The following is a 17,385-nucleotide window of genomic DNA, read 5'->3' as shown; positions in this document are numbered from 1 at the left end:
TGGACTCCCCCAAAATTGGGAACATTTTTCCTGCATCTAGCTTGTCTAGTCCTTTTATAATTTTATATGTCTCTGTAAGATCCCCTCTCATCCTTCTAAGCTCCAGTGAATACAAGCCCAGTCTTTCCAATCTTTCCTCATATGACAGTCTCTCCATCCCAGGGATTAACCTCGTGAATATAATGTGGATAAATGTGAGGTTATCCACTTTGGCGGCAAGAACAGGAAAGCAGAGTATTACCTGAATGGTGACCGATTGGGAGAAGGGGAGATGCAACGGGACCTGGGTGCACCAGTCATTGAAAGCAAGCATGCAGGTGCAGCAGGCAGTGAAGAAAGCGAATGGTATGTTGGCATTCATAGCAAGAGGATTTGAGTTTAGGAGCAGGGAGGTTCTGCTGCAGTTGTACAGGGCCTTGGTGAGACCGCACCTGGAGTATTGTGTGCAGTTTTGGTCTCCTAACCTGAGGAAAGACGTTCTTGCTTTAGAGGGAGTACAGAGAAAGTTCACCAGATTGATCCCTAGGATGGCGGGACTTACATATAATAATAATAATAATAATAATAATATATTTATTTTATATAGCGCCTTAACACATGCACAAAGCGCTTTACAAATACAATTAACATAGAAACAAACAGACAAACAGACAAACTATCCTGACGGAAAAGCGGCGAATAATCAACGCCAGCGTCCTCTCACGTCAGGGTCCGGCAGTAGACATTAAAGAACACAAGACACACAGATACAATTTTTTACACAAAACAGCCATCACAGTGATTGCTCTAGGCATACCCTCACTGTGATGGAAGGCAAAGTCTTATCTCCTCCTCGTTCTTCTCCCGTGGCGCCACGAGGCGATCGAGGCTCCCAACCCCTTGAAGCCCCCACCGGGCGATGGAAAGTCCCAGGGTCGAGCCGAGCCGAGCAGGCCGATGAAAGTTCTGAGCCCCCACCGGGCGATGGAAAATGCCGCGGCCGAGCCACGCAGGGCGATGAGAGTCCTGAGCCCCCACCGGGCGATGTAAAGTGCTGCGGCCGAGCCACGCAGGGTGATGAAGGGCCTGCGGGCGGGTTGATCGTGCCTCGTGCTTCGGGGCGGTCGAAGCTGCTGCGGCTGGAGCTCCCAAAAGCCGGTCGCCAGCCAGGGACCTGCGAGCTCCCGATGTTGCGGTCTGCAGGGCCCACGGCCGAAGCCTCCGAGATGGTAAGTCCAGGCCCTGCGACCGGAGTCTTCGAGGTCGATCCCAGCTGGAGGCCGCCGACTCCACGATGTTAGGCCGTAGCGCGAACGGAGATACGACACGGTAAAGGTCGCATCTCCGTTGAGGAGGAGATTTAAAAAAAGGTTTCCCCCAACCCCCCCACCACCCCCCTACATACACAGAATTAAAAATAAAACAAAACGTACATTTAACATCAACATTGACTAAAAAACACAACAAAAAAAACGGAGAGACTGCCGGTGAGCCGCAGCTGCAGAACACAGCCACGCCCCTTTTTCATATGAGGAAAGACTGGATAGACTGGGCTTATACTCGCTGGAATTTAGAAGACTGAGGGGGGATCTTATAGAAACATATAAAACATATAAAATTCTTAAGGGGTTGGAGAGGCTAGATGCGGGAAGATTGTTCCCGATGTTGGGGGAGTCCAGAACCAGGGGTCACAGCTTAAGGATAAGGGGGAAGTCTTTTAGGACCGAGATGAGAAAACATTTCTTCACACAGAGAGTGGTGAGTCTGTGGAATTCTCTGCCACAGAAGGTAGTTGAGGCCAGTTCATTGGCTATATTTAAGAGGGGGTTAGATGTGGCCCTTTTTGCTAAAGGGATCAGGGGGTATGGAGAGAAGGCAGGTACAGTCTACTGAGCTGAATGATCAGCCATGATCATATTGAATGGCGGTGCAGGCTCGAAGGGCCGAATGGCCTACTCCTGCACCTATTTTCTATGTTTCTATGTTTCTATGTGAACCTACGCTGCACCTGTACTCAAATCCTCTCGTTATGAAGGCCAACATGCCATTAGCTTTCTTCACTGCCTGCTGTACCTGCATGCTTACTTTCAGTGACTGGTGTACCAAGGTCTCATTGCACTTCCCCTTTACCTGATCTGACACCATTGAGATAATAATCTGCCTCCTTATTTTTGCCGCCAAAGTGGATAACCTCACATTTATCTACATTATACTGCATCTGCCCACTCACTCACCCTGCAACCTCCTAACATCCTCTTCGCAGTTCACACTGCCACCCAGCTTTGTGTCATCCACAAACTTGCTAGTGTCACTTCTAATTCCATCATCTAAATCATTAATCTATATTGTAAATAGTTACGGCCCCAGCACCGAGCCTTGCGGCCCTCCACTCTCCACTGCCTGCCATTCTGAAAAGGACCCGTTTATTTCTACATTTTGCTTCCTGTCTGCCAACCAATTTTCTATCCATGTCAATACCCTACCCCCAATACCATGTGCTCTAATTTTGCTCACCAACCTCCCATGTGGGACCTTATCAAAGGCTTTCTGAAAGTCTAGATACACTACATCTACTGGCTCTCCTTCATTCATTTTACTTGTCACATCCTCAAAAAATGCCAGAAGATTAGTCATACAGGATTTCCCCTTCATAAATCCATGCTGACTTGGACCAATCCTTTTACCGCTATCCAAATGTGCCATTATTTTCTCTTTAATAATTGACTCCAGCATCTTCCCCACCACCGATGTCAGGCTAACTGGTCAAAAATCCCCCGTTTTCTCTCGCTTGTTTCTTGAAAAGTGGGGTAACATTAGCTACCCTCCAATCCACAGGAACTGATCCTGAATCCATTGAACATTGGAAAATGATCACCAATGCGTCCACGATTTCTTGAGCCACCTCCATGAGTACCCTGGGAAGCAGACCATCAGGCCCTGGGGATTTATCAGCCTTCAGTTCCATCAGTCTACCCAATACTATTTCTCACGTAATGCAAATTTCTTTCAGTTCCTCTGTCTCCCTTGATTCTCTGTCCATTAGTACATCTGGGAGATTGTTTGGGTCTTCCTTAGTGAAGACAGATCCGAAGTACCTGTTCAACCCTTCCGCCATTTCCTTGTTACCCATAATAATTTCACCCGTTTCTGCCTTCAAGGGACCCACATTTGTCTTTACTAATCTTTTTCTCTTAACTTACCTAAAGAAGCTTTTACTGTCCTTCTTTATATTCTTGGCCAGCTTCGCTTTGTACCTCATCTTTTCAGCCCGTATTGCCCTTTTTGCTATCTTCTGTTGTCCTTTGAAAGTTGCCCAATCCTCTGGCTTCCCGCTACTCTTTGCTATCTTATACATCTTTTCTTTTAGTTTTATTTCATCTCTAACTTCCCTTGTCAGCCATGGTTGCCTCTTACTCCACTTAGAATCTTTCTTCCTCTTTGGAATGAAATGATCCTGCATTTTCTGGATTATGCCCAGAAATTCCTGCCATTGCTGTTCCACCGTTATTCCTGCTAGGATCCTTTTCCATTTAACCTTGGCCAGCTCCTCTCTCATGCTTCATAGCCCCCTTTGTTCAACTGCAGCACTGACATTTCTGGTTTAACCTTCTCCCTCTCAAATTGCAGATTAAAACTAGTCATATTATGGTCACTACCTCCAAGCGGTTCCTTTACCTTGAGTTCCCTTATTAAATCTGGTTCATTGGACAACACTAAATCCAGAATTGCCTTCTCTCTGGTAGGCTCCAGTACAAGCTGCTCTAAGAATCCATCCCAGAGGCACTCTACAAACTCCCTTTCTTGGGGTCCAGAACCAACCTGATTTTCCCAGTCCACCTGCATATTGAAATCCCCATAACCACAGTGGCATTACCTTTGTTACATGCCAATTTGAACTCCTGCTGCAACTTACATCCTTATATCCAGGCTACTGTTTGGGAGATCTGTAGATAACTCCCATTAGTGTATTCTTACCTTTATAGACAATAGACAATAGATGCAGGAGTAGGCCATTCGGCCCTTCGAGGCAGCACCGCCATTCAATGTGATCATGGCTGATCATTCTCAATCAGTACCCCGTTCCTGCTTTCTCCCCATACCCCCTGACTCCGCTATCCTTAAGAGCTCTATCTAGCTCTCTCTTGAATGTATTCAGAGAATTGGCCTCCACTGCCCTCTGAGGCAGAGAATTCCACAGATTTACAACTCTCTGACTGAAAAGGTTTTTCCTCATCTCTGTTCTAAATGGCCTATCCCTTATTCTTAAACTGTGGCCCCTGGTTCTGGACTCCCCCAACATTGGGAACATGTTTCCTGCCTCTAATGTGTCCAACCCCTTAATAATCTTATACGTTTCGATAAGATCCCCTCTCATCCTTCTAAATTCCAGTGTATACAAGCCTAGTCGCTCCAGTCTTTCAACATATGACAGTCCCGCCATTCCGGGAATTAACCATGTAAACCTATGCTGCACGCCCTCAATAGCAAGAATATCCTTCCTCAAATTTGGAGACCAAAACTGCACACAGTACTCCAGGTGCGGTCTCACTAGGGCCCTGTACAACTGCAGACGGACCTCTTTGCTCCTATACTCAACTCCTCTTGTTATGAAGGCCAACATTCCATTGGCTTTCTTCACTGCCTGCTGTACCTGCATGCTTCCTTTCAGTGACTGATGCACTAGGACACCCAGATCACGTTGTACGCCCCCTTTTCCTAACTTGACACCATTCAGATAATAATCTGCCTTCCTATTCTTACCACCAAAGTGGATAACCTCACACTTATCCACATTAAACTGCATCTGCCAAGCATCCGCCCACTCACACAACCTGTCCAAGTCACCCTGCAACCTCATAGCATCTTCCTCACAGTTCACACTGCCACCCAGCTTTGTATCATCTGCAAATTTGCTAATGGTACTTTTAATCCCTTCATCCCAGTATATTGTAAATAGCTGCGGTCCCAACACCGAGCCTTGCGGTACCCCACTAGTCACTGCCTGCCATTCTGAAAGGGACCTATTTATCCCCACTCTTTGCTTTCTGTCTGTCAACCAACTTTCTATCCATGTCAGTACCCTACCTCCAATACCATGTGCTCTAATTTTGCCCACCAATCTCCTATGTGGGACCTTGTCGAAGGCTTTCTGAAAGTCGAGGTACACCACATCCACCGGCTCTCTCCTGTCAATTTTCCTAGTTACATCCTCAAAAAATTCCAGTAGATTAGTCAAGCATGATTTCCCCTTCGTAAATCCATGCTGACTCGGAACGATCCTGTTACTGCTATCCAAATGCTCCGCAATTTCGTCTTTTATAATTGACTCCAGCATCTTCCCCACCACTGATGTCAGACTAACTGGTCTATAATTTCCCGTTTTCTCTCTCCCTCCTTTCTTGAAAAGTGGGATAACATTAGCTACCCTCCAATCCACAGGAACTGACCCGGAATCTATAGAACATTGGAAAATAATCACTAATGCGTCCACAATTTCTAGAGCCACCTCCTTAAGCACCCTGGGATGCAGACCATCAGGCCCTGGGGATTTATCAGCCTTGAGTCCCATCAGTCTACCCAAAACTTTTTCCTGCCTAATGTGGATTTCCTCCAGTTCCTCTGTCACCCTAGGATCTCTGGCCACTAGAACATCTAGGAGATTGTTTGTATCCTCCTTAGTGAAGACAGATCCAAAGTACCGGTTCAACTCGTCTGCCATTTCCTTGTTCCCCATAATAAATTCCTCTGCTTCTGTCTTCAAGGGACCCACATTTGCCTTGACTATTTTTTTCCTTTTTACATACCTAAAAAAGCCTTTACTATCCTCCTTTATATTATTGGCTAGTTTACCCTTGTACCTCATCTTTTCACCCCATATTGCCTTTTTAGTTATCTTCTGTTGCTCTTTAAAAGAGTCCCAATCCTCTGGCTTCCCACTCTGCTTTGCTATGTTATACTTCTTCCCTTTTATTTTTATGCTGTCCTTGACTTCCCTTGTCAGCCACGGGTGCCTCTTACTCCCCTTAGAATCTTTCCTCCTCTTTGGGATAAATTGATCCTGCAACTTCTGCATGATTCCCAGGAATACCTGCCATTGCTGTTCCACAGTCTTCCCTGCTAGGGCCTCCTTCCAGTCAATTTTGGCCAGCTCCTGCCTCATGCCTCTGTAATCCCCTTTGCTATACTGTAATACTGACACCTCCAATTTTCCCTTCTCCCTCTCAATTTGTAGAGTAAATCTTATCATATTGTGGTCACTGCCTCCTAATGGCTCATTTACCTCGAGTCCCCTTATTAGGTCAGGTTCCTTACATAACACTAAATCCAGAATTGCCTTCTCCCTGGTAGGCTCCAGTACAAGCTGTTCTAAGAATCCATCTCGGAGACACTCCACAAACTCTCTTTCCTGGGGTCCATTACCAACCTGATTTTCCTAGTCTACCTGCATGTTGAAATCTCCCATGACCACCGTAGCATTACATTTGTGACATGCCAATTTTACAATTCCTCAACTCTATCCACAGTGACTCTACATCGTCAGTCCCAATGTCACCCCTCGCAAGGGACTGAATTCTATCCCTCACCAACAGAGCAACCCCACCTCTGCCCACCTGCCGGTCCTTTCTGTAGGATGTATAACCCTGAATATTCATTTCCTAGTCCTGATCCTTCTGCAGCCACGTCTCTGTAATCCCACAATGTCATACCTACCAATCTCTAACTGAGCATCAAGCTCATCCACTTTACTTCTCATACTTCGCGCATTCATATATAGTACTTTTAATCCTTTGCTCATCTCAGCTTCCACGTCGATTCTTATTACACTTTGCCATTCTCTCCGTGAGCTTTCTGTCCCGTTAATTCTGGGGTGTTTCTTAATTTTTCCTATACTTCTTTCCCTTTAACTCCATCCTTGTCTATCCCATTTGAACCCCCCCCCCCCCCCCCACACTATTTAGTTTAAAACCACCTGTGTATGTATTATGATGGTATGTATTATTCCATTATGTGATTTTAGTCACCTAAGTAATTTAAGACACCACAGTGGAAGAGCTGGTAGACCTGTTGCCTCTCAGCGCTGGAGAGCCAGGTTGGACCCTGACCTCGGGTGCTTTCTGTGTGGAGTTTGCATGTTCTCCTTGTGACCACGTGGGTTTCCTCCGGGTGCTCCAGTTTCCTCAAACATTCCAAAGACATGCAGGTTTGTAGGTTAATTGACCCCTGTAAAAATTGCTCGATGCAGGCAGTTGATGAGAAAGTAGGATCAGGTAAAAATAATGAGTGATCTATGGTCGTCGTGAACTTGGTGGGCAAATGGCCTGCTTCCATACTGTATCTAAGCTATAATAAAGCTCATTTAAGGGCTCTTTCCAAGAAAAATGAACTTGTGTGTAACGTGAGATATTGTAAAGTGCTAAATAACATGACTTTCAATATTCATATAAATTAAATCGTAACACTTGAAAGAATGCAAGTATTGCAAAATTTGAATTTATGTTTACATTGCAGAAAAACAATATTTTTAATTTTCTCAATTTGTTGTTCTTTTTACTAACCTTTTATTTTTAATGTTTTAACAGGCCTATGCCTCGGGATGTGACATTGTCATTTTAGCCAGTGATTTTGAAAGACTTCAAATTATCCCTGGTGCCAAACATGGAAATATTCAAGTTGGATGTATTGATTGCTCCATGCAGGAAGGAAAGGTACATGAATGTTTTGGAAAACTTACGTAACAATTGAATTTTTGGGGGGTTTTGGTGACTGTCCTTTATATTTAACCCGAGTTATGTTCTGATTTTGTTTGTTTGGCCACTGCAACAACATCATAGCTGGAGGCAAGAAGTACATGAGGAAGGTGTCATTCAACTTAGCCTATTTTTTCATTTGGTTACATCATGTTTGATTTGTCTCCAACCTTCCTTGTCTTGGCTTCGCATTCATAACTAATAATTTAATAACATTTCTCTCCAGCGCTTCTAAGATCATCTTTGTGTGAACAACAAGGTGATTCTGGTAGAAAGCCAGAACCAGCATTTCAGCAAGTAGGAATTAGCAGGAAATGTAGCACTGCCCACATCCAGTGAACAAAACTAAAATATATATTAAATATTACCAACCTCTCAATGTATGAGGATGGATTTAGACAGTAATGTAGATCTTCCCATCACATTTCTTTGCTTAAGGGAAGTAGAGATAATCCAGGAAATTGTTGGTTGATGAGCCTCACATCAGTGGTTGGGAAGCTGTTTGTGAGATTTTCTCGAAATGGGATTTACTCACATTTGGATGTCTGTGACCAGTATTGTTCTGCAGAGATTTGTGCGAGGATTTCTGTTTTTCTCATTTATGATTTGGAAATAAATGTAGATGGGTTGGTTAGTAACTTTGCAGACAACACCAACATTGGTGGAGTTGTGAAGAGTGAGAATGTTTGTCAGCGGATTTTGGATTCTGTTACAGATATGGGTAGAGGAGGGGGGGGTGGTAGTAGAGCCAATCAAATTTATTAAAGTTTAAAAAGTGATTTATTAAAGTTTAAAAAGTGAATAACTTTTAAAATATAACAACAATCAATGGTGAGTAAGGTGGTCCTAAAATTATCACGCTATCGTGTGACAGGGGCACAAAAATAAGGTTGCATCACAGGCATGAGCAAACAAATAAATAAACAGTTTTAGATATATAGGTAGACAGACAGACAGACAGGCATGGATTAAGATAGGAAATTTGGCCTGATCAAACCCTTTCTTTCTTGGAGATAATAATATCTCTATTAGGTTGTGGGAAGTTGTATGATATGCGGGACAGGCTGCATCTCTGGACACAAGGAATGGTGACGTTTCGGGTCCAGACCCAACAAATATGGTGATAAAGAATTGGTGATGCAAGATGCATTTCTAATTTGCATCAGTGATTTAGATTTGTAAATAAAAATATTATGGATACCCAAGGAAGCTGTGCAGAAGATGCACAATTAAGAAGGGTGAGCAATATAGATTGCTAAGACCTTGGAAATGAAACTTAATATAGAAAATTGTCAAGTTGTAACTGAACCAAGATTGTAATGTTAATACAATAGTGGTAGATATGTAACAACATTGTCAGTTTTTGCCCTTCAAAGTTATTGATGAAAGTGTCTTGCTGTGTAATGCATTTATCATTTCTCCGCCATTGCCTACATACACACACATCTGGTACATTGACCTTCATTCCTCGGAAACATAGTTAATTGCTATGGAAATTGGTGTCAGGGGATTGTTTAAGTGGAACCATGCATATCTTTGAAAACTTTCATCATTTTTAAAAGGCACATACAGTATTAGTGTTCTTTGAACTTATATACACAAGTAAACGATGCAGTGGGCCAGCCTGAAAATGTTAACTACAATTTGATGCTAAATTGGATTTATCGAAGCATGCCACCAAATCTGAGACTTCTAAACTTGATAACTGTTTTTTGTTCAGAATTTCTTGACATTGCCGTCGCAACATTAGCCTTCTCCAAATTTGTAATTTAGTCCTCAAGCTCTAACCCAAGCTGCTTTTGTATTCCTTGTGAGAAGAGATAGAAATTCCCCAGCAGTTTTTCCAGGTGAGACAGATGTACAGTGGCACCTCCTCTAACAATCTCCTGCACCGGGTGTTCCCAATGTGGCCACCAGTCCATTGGAGATACTAAGCATACAATTGCTGACCATTTCGCCTAACATTTGCACTCAGTCTGCCAGGATCTACTGAATGCATTTTAACCCCCCTTCCCATTCCTCTTCTGACATTTCGGTCCTATCATATCATATCATATATATACAGCCAGAAACAGGCCTTTTCGGCCCTCCAAGTCCGTGCCGCCCAGCGATCCCCGTACATTAACACTATCCTACACCCACTAGGGACAATTTTTTTACATTTACCCAGCCAATTAACCTACATACCTGTACGTCTTTGGAGTGTGGGAGGAAACCGAAGATCTCGGAGAAAACCTACGCAGGTCACGGGGAGAACGTACAAACTCCTTACAGTGCAGCACCCGTAGTCAGGATCGAACCTGAGTCTCCGGCGCTGCATTCACAGTAAAGCAGCAACTCTACCGCTGCGCTACCGTGCCGCCCACAGTCTAGGCTGCTTCTATTACCAGAGTGGGGCCACACACACATTGAAGGAACAGCACCTTATCTTCCGCTTGGGTACTTTACATCCTAACAATATGAACAATGAATTCTCCAATTTTAGGTAACCATCTACAACCTTCCCCTCCCCTGTGTCCCACATCTCCCCACCCTCTCTTCCACCTGTATTCCTTCCTTGGGCTTCATAATTCACATTTCTCCTAATCTTATTTCACACCTTTTCTCTTTTCATCTCTGGCCTTTATTCAACCATCTGCCTATCAAAAACTCCACTCACCTGCATCCTCCTATCACTAGCTAGGATTTAGCTTGCCCCAACCCTCTTCTCTTTGTCCTTTGTCTCCCTCCCCCTCCCCCCATGCCCAACCCCCACCACAATCAGCCTGAAATATTGGCCTAACCTGAAACGTTATCTATCCAAGTTCTCCAAAAATGCTGCCTGTATAGTTGACACCACAGCAATTTGTATCTTTTTTTAATTCCTTGCCTCAGTTAATGCAGGAAAAGAAACAATTTATCATTATAAAGTGTCTGAAGAAAGATCATGCCTAAAATGTTTTCTGTCCACATCAAATGGCCTGCTCAGTTCCTCCAGAATTTTGTTTCTATTTTCCTTTATAACCCCTTTATTAATATTTCCTCTTAGTTCTTAAGATCCCTCTTCTTCCACATCTCTCTGCATTTTCTAATTTGTTATGCATTGCCTTGCCTTGTTGCATTTTTGCAAAATACATTGCCTCACTTCTCTGGACATTGTCAAAACTGACAAGCCCATCTATATCTATCTGCCAATTTTTATTTTGAATACAAATTAGTTGTACCATAAACTCTACATATCATTTAATAGGTACATTAGAAAACAAGGGATCAAATATGGAAACGTGGATAATCATTACCATCGAGAATTGTAGATCCAATTTGTCACTCTCCCTTAGATCCAGGGTTATTAATTTTGTTTTGACCAGCTTGCCATCTGGTACCGTATCAGAAACCTTGCTAAAATCCAGGTTAACTAATTAAAGATGACATGCTCTCATGGGATTGCATGTGTAACCACAGAAACACAAATCTTCTCCCCAATCTATATAAGAAAAAAATCACCTGAAGAAAGATGGAGTTGAAAGGTCATGGGAATAATAATCATAACCAATTATTTCAATTTGTCATGTGATATCATTTTCATTTGTCAATGCTTCTAGTGAAATAACGTTTCAGCAGTGGATCAGTTTTTTCAGTGCTAAAATTATCTGGTACAAGGCTGCTTTTTTTTTTACAAAGAAAGCACCAATTTTTCTCAGTTCCAACTTTTGAAATTATACAATTCACCTGGTTCTTTTATAATTCTCAAGATGATTCAGTGTAAGTCTCATATTAACATGCTGGACCAATATATCATTGTTAAGAAATTGGTTCAATTGGAAAACCCAAGCCAACTCTTAACTGTGAATCATTTCTGCTCAATAGTAATTCAATTTTTACATTTGACATCCTTGACAAGAGAGGAGAAGATACTGTGGTAGTTGTTTTAATTACTTTCCAGTAACGCATTAAAAAATGGTGTACATTCTCGCATGTCCCTTCCAAAATTGGCCAACAGGTCAGAAGGTTCCGATGTGGTGAGAGCTGATTGGAAGATGAATCTTGAAAGCATTCCCCAGTGTTGGTGGATGCCTTCAGGAAATGAAGTGAAGAAAGAAAATATGAAGTGTGAAGAAAACAGATCATGGGGTGGGCGGAGGAAGATTCATTTCAGTTCTCCATTTCTAAACTAATTTCTTTCACCCTTATTGAGGCCAACAAAGGGCTAACAGAAGTTGAAATATGTTCCCTACTGCCACTAGCAATTTTCTCAGTCCAAAGTTAAACAGAGGCTAAATTGTTCTATTAAATGACCATAGTCTTCTTCAAACCTTGTGATTACAATCAAAATAGATTAATTTGCTTTTTCTTTCCTTGCTGTTTGTGGGATTTTGGGCTTCTGCTTTTGTAACACTACTGTTTCTACATTAATCATTATGAATGTGACACAGTTGGAGAGACATGTTAAATGATTGTACAGGTGTTTGTAGAGTTCCACAGTTTATTGAATAGTTTTAGCTGAATAAGCCATGGAAATTTGGCTGAAATTAATTGTACTTGAAAAGCTGAAAACTGTTAAGATTAGATGAACTGGAGATGAGCTAATTATTAAAGATTTATACTCAAATGCTTTCACTACTTCATTTCCAGAATTTGTGAATTGCTGCAACAGCATGTTTATGAAATTTCAATTTTGCATTTGCTCTCTAAACGGCCAATTATCAACACTGCCTACGTTTACATCGCAAAATGGACAATTTTACATTCTCTTGTATTATACTCCATTTGCCCATTCACATACGATACGAGTGGAAAGGATTGGGGATGTGCAAAGATAGGGTGGAGGAGGGGAGTCAGCCTACCCCAAGGCAAAAGGGGGAGGAGTTGTACAGTTTGATAGGCACAGGGAAAAAAAGATCTGCATCTTGATGGAACCAATCTGTTGCTGAAGATACTCCTCAGGTTGACCAGTGTGTCGTGGAGGGACCGAGCTGTATTTTCAGAGATCCCCTTCCAGACCATCTCCCATGAATCCAACTCTGCCCCCAAGATGGAGCCAGCCTTCCTGATGAGCCTGTTAATCGTGTTGGCGTCCACGGCCTTCGTCCTGCTGCCTCAGCACACGACAGTGAAGAAGCTGGCACTGGCCACCACCAATTGGTAGATCATCTGCAGCATCTTACTGCAGATGTTGAAAGAGTGGAGCCTCATCAGAAAGTACAGATGGCCCTGTCCCTTCTTAATCAGTGCCTCAACGTTCCTGGACCAGGCCAGTTTATTGTCCAGGTAAACTACAAAGCACTTGTACTCCTTGGTAAACTGCACATCCACACCCTTGATGGAGACAGGGGTGTTCCTTTCCTCCTAAAGTCCACCACCAAGTCTTTTGAGCTGCAGGTGAATCAGCCCACACCACTCAACAAAGTTATTGACTACACCTCTGTATTCCGCTTCCCTCCCCTAGCTGATGCAGCCACAATTGCAGAGTCATCCGAAAACCTCTGCAAGTGGCAGGAGTCCGAGCTATATCTGAAGTCCAAGGTGTAGATGGTGAACAGGAAGGGTGAGAGGACCATCCCCTGTGGGGCCCCGGTGTTGCTCACTACCATGTCCTAGACACCATTCTGTAGCGTGATATACTGTGGTCGTCCAGTCAGGTAATTGGTGATCCAGAACACCAAAGGGGCATTCACCTGCATCTTCGTTAGTTTGCTCCCTCAGAGTGCAGGCCCGGTGGCGTTAAAGACTCGGGAGAAGTAAAAAAACATGATTCTCACAGTGCTTCCCGGCCTATCCAGGTGGGCATAAGAACGATGGAGCAGGTGGATGATGGCGCAGGTGGATGATGGCGTCCTCAACTTAGTTTGGTAAGCGAACTGCAGGGGGGGTCCAGCTAGGGTTTAACCAGGGGTCACAGATGAGTGAGCACCAGCCTCGCCAGGAACTTGATGTGCGAAGTCAGCGCCACTGGTCTGTAGTCATTGGAGGAGCTGAGATGGGTCCTCTTTGGTACAGGAATCAGGCAGGATATCTTCCACCTGGTTAATCTAATTGTATCCCTTTGTAGCCCCTTAGTTTCCGTTTCAAAACTCAGTTTCCTATTTAATCTTGTACATCAGTAAAATATAACAATCATACCTTCTGGGCTTTCATACAAATCAAATATCAATTTGAAGATACTCCACAGATTACACCAGATTAGCCCTCATTGCAACCAGAAAAAGGCCAATTTTTTGTTTCCAGATAGCCAGCCAATTTTAATCCACACCAGTACATTTATTTCTATTATCAATTGCCTTTTTTTGCACAGTTACCTTTGAAGTGGCACTGTATGTAATGTCTTCTGGAACTCCAAGTAGAATACAATACATCCATTGGTTCACCTTTATCCACAGTATACATTTCTTCTTCAAACAATTCTAAGAAAATGTTAAAATATGATTGTCATTTCACAAAACCATGTTGACTTTGCCTGATCACCTTTAATTTTTCAAGGTGCCTTGCCATGACATTCTTGAATAAAAGAATCTAATATTTTAACTATAGATATTAAGCTAACTGCTCAGCAGTTTTGTTTCATTCCCCCTTTTTGAATAAAGATAAGTTACACTTACTGTTTCCCAATTCAGTAGCATGTTTCCTGAATTGAGGGGAAATTGAAAAGTTAGAGCCAATGCATCTGTTACCTTGCTAGCCAGTTATTGGAAGACTCTAGAATGAAATCCATCGGCACCCAGGGACTTGTCAACAAGCCACTTCAACAGTTTTTTCAGTGTCACCTTCCTGGTGATACTAATTTTAAACCTTGTAATTCCTGATTTAGAATCTTCCATTATTATAATGAAAATTGATTGCAATATATATGTTCTTAATATTCTGAAAGATTCACAAAATTGTCTGCCAATTGACAAATCACTTAATATTTGGATTCCTTTCACCTAGTACTTTAATGCCCCCGTTTATCGGCGGTCACTCGAAGCGAGTATGACTGTCCTTTTAGGACGCCTGTGTGTGACTTTGTTTAACGTGGGGAGACTGGTGCACAGACAGCCACCACACGTTCCTTGATAGATCTGGATCAGGATCCAGTGGCATGGAGTCCAAGATGATCGGGGACCCTTTTCTGCCGCAGCCTTCATCTGCCTTCCCAGCCGTTGTGACGCTCCTCTAAAGTCAGCCATCATCCTCCGCCTGTTCCACCATTGAGGTCTTGGTTGGATTGCTCTTTGTCAGGGACCTCCCCCTCGGCCTTACCGCCATGGGTGTCTTGCCAGGAGCATAGCTCCAGACGGCATCGCTCTGAGGATCTCGAGACCACACAAGCTTCTCCACCATGCAAGGTGACAATCCACGGAGAATGCTCTCGTTATTGCCTGTGTATAAAATACTAGCTTTATACATAATTTTCTTCCTCAAACTGAATATGAAATTCAGTCGTGTTATGATTGCAGTTAACTTGGAGCAACTTCAGTGGGTGGTCATTAATGTTCTGACATTCACAATTCAAGATCTGGTGTAACATGGTTTCGCATTGGCTTCAGTATATGCTGTTTTAAGAAACAATCTCAAAAATACTCTATGAACTCCTTACCTGGGTTATTTTGGCCTACCTGATTTTTCAAGACGAGATGCAAATTCTCTGCCATTGCAATGCCTTTTCGTACGTTTTCATTATTTCCTTTGTTTTGCTCCGACCCATTATTTTTAGAGGGCCCATTCATCACTCCCACAGGTAATTTATTGCTGCCCAAATTGCTTTTACATTTTGGTCTCCTGAAGAACATTACCTTAACTTGAACAAAGATTGGGGGGGGTTGGGAAGAAAATAGCAAATTAAATCTCATTTTTCTAATTGATTTTGCTTTTCTAATTTAGCTTTTCTATTTATATTAATATGGAAGTGATAACAAGTGAACCTAGAATATAGGGACAACTTATTTTGTGATTCTGTCAATTTTTCTGGCATCAATAGACCCCATGTCATTGTGAGAATTATAAATTAATTACTAAAACATTTGCATATGATTCCTCCACAGATTGCAGCATCATATGGAAATGTAGTTTGCATTTTTGAGCCTATTCCCCTTTTAAATTGGAAAAGTAAGCATTCTACGGTAAGTGGAGATAGTCTGTTTACATTTAACCCACTGAAAAAAATGTATTCATAAATGTTGATGTGTTTCAACATTATTTCTTTTGGTATCTGCTGAGTATATATTTGATAGTATTGGAGCACTTTTTTTTTCCATGATGCATGGTGGAGTTTCTAATCCTATCATTGATGTTGTTTTTTCCTGTTAATTGCCCCAATTATGCTGCCTTTTAGTTCCTCAGGCACTCGCTATCCTCTACATCGTTTACCCTCCCCCATAAAAGTCCTCCCTCGTACTTCAGGAACACTGCACCCTCACCATAATCTTTCCCCGTGCACTATTGTTGAGCTATACCTTTTGAGCTACACGTCTGGGTAGATTCCAACAAACTTGGTTTAACAAGTACAATACAATTCCCCTTGCCAAGTGCCCATTCACATTTGCATGTCTACCCTGCTCCCAAAGAACAGACGGTAGAATCATGGAACTATACAAAAGGGAAATGGGCCTTTCAACCCACCTTGTTCAAAGTAACCAAATTGGTATTCAGGGTTGGTCCCATTTGTCTGCATTTGACTCTTATCTCTTTAAACCCTTCCATATGTCTGTCCAAATGTCTTTTGAAAGTTATAATTGTATCTGTTGCTATAGCTTCCTCTGGCATGGCAGTTGAAAAGAGGAGGTTCAGCATACAGTTCCCTCCATAATGTTTGGGACAAAGACCCATCATTATTTTATTCGCCTCTGTACTCCCCAATTTGAGATTTGTAATAGAAAAAATTTAATGTGGTTAAAGTGCACATTGTCAGATTTTATTAAAGAATATTTTTATACATTTTGGTTTCACCATGTAGAAATTACAGCTGTGTTTATACATAGTCCCCCCATTTCAGGACACTAATGTTTGGAACACATGGCTTCACAGATGTTTGTAATTGCTCAGGTGTGTTTAAATGGCTCCTTAATGCAGGTATAAGAGAGCTCTCTTCCAGTCTTTCCATTACCTTTGGAAACTTTTATTGCTGTTTATCAACATAAGGACCAAAGTTGTGCCAATGAAAGTCAAAGAAGCCATTATGAGATTGAGAAACAAGAATAAAACTGTTCGAGACATCAGCCAAACCTTAGGCTTACCAAAATCAACTGTTTGGAACATCATTAAGAAGGAAGAGAGCACTGGTGAGCTTACTAAATGCAAAGGGGATTGGCAGGCCAAGGAAGACCTCCACAGAAGAATTCTCTCTATAATAAAAAATAATCCCAAAACACCTGTCCGACAGATCAGAAACACTCTTCAGGAGTCAGGTGTGGATTTGTCAATGACCATTGAATGCAGAAGACTTCATGAACAGAAATACAGAGGCTGCACTGCAAGATGCAAACCACTGGTTAGCCGCAAAAATAGGATGGCCAGGTTACAGTTTGCCAAGAAGTACTTAAAAGAGCAACCACAGTTCTGCAAAAAGGTCTTTGTATACAGATGAGATGAAGATTAACTTATATCAGAGTGATGGCAAGAGCAAAATATGGAGAAGAGAAGGAACTGCCCAAGATCCAAAGCATACTACCTCATCTGTGAAACACGGTGGTAGGGGTGTCTTGTC

At 42.4% G+C, this 17,385-nt stretch overlaps 1 protein-coding gene across 1 annotated transcript in view; it reads left to right on the top strand.

Annotated features, from left to right (window-relative positions):
- Window positions 1-17,385, top strand: part of dmxl1 (Dmx like 1) — a 156,842-nt gene that overhangs the window by 20,991 nt on the left and 118,466 nt on the right. The window contains exons 2-3 of the mRNA XM_078396297.1: window positions 7,560-7,685; window positions 15,725-15,802. Coding sequence (XP_078252423.1) covers window positions 7,560-7,685; window positions 15,725-15,802 — 204 coding nt within the window. The remainder of the gene's footprint in view (window positions 1-7,559; window positions 7,686-15,724; window positions 15,803-17,385) is intronic.

The sequence above is a fragment of the Rhinoraja longicauda genome, chromosome 3 (assembly GCF_053455715.1).
Source record: "Rhinoraja longicauda isolate Sanriku21f chromosome 3, sRhiLon1.1, whole genome shotgun sequence".
In the NCBI taxonomy this organism is placed as follows: Eukaryota; Metazoa; Chordata; class Chondrichthyes; order Rajiformes; family Arhynchobatidae; genus Rhinoraja; species Rhinoraja longicauda.
The sequence above is the reverse complement of the archived record's forward strand: the minus strand, read 5'-3'. Positions and strand labels throughout refer to the sequence as shown.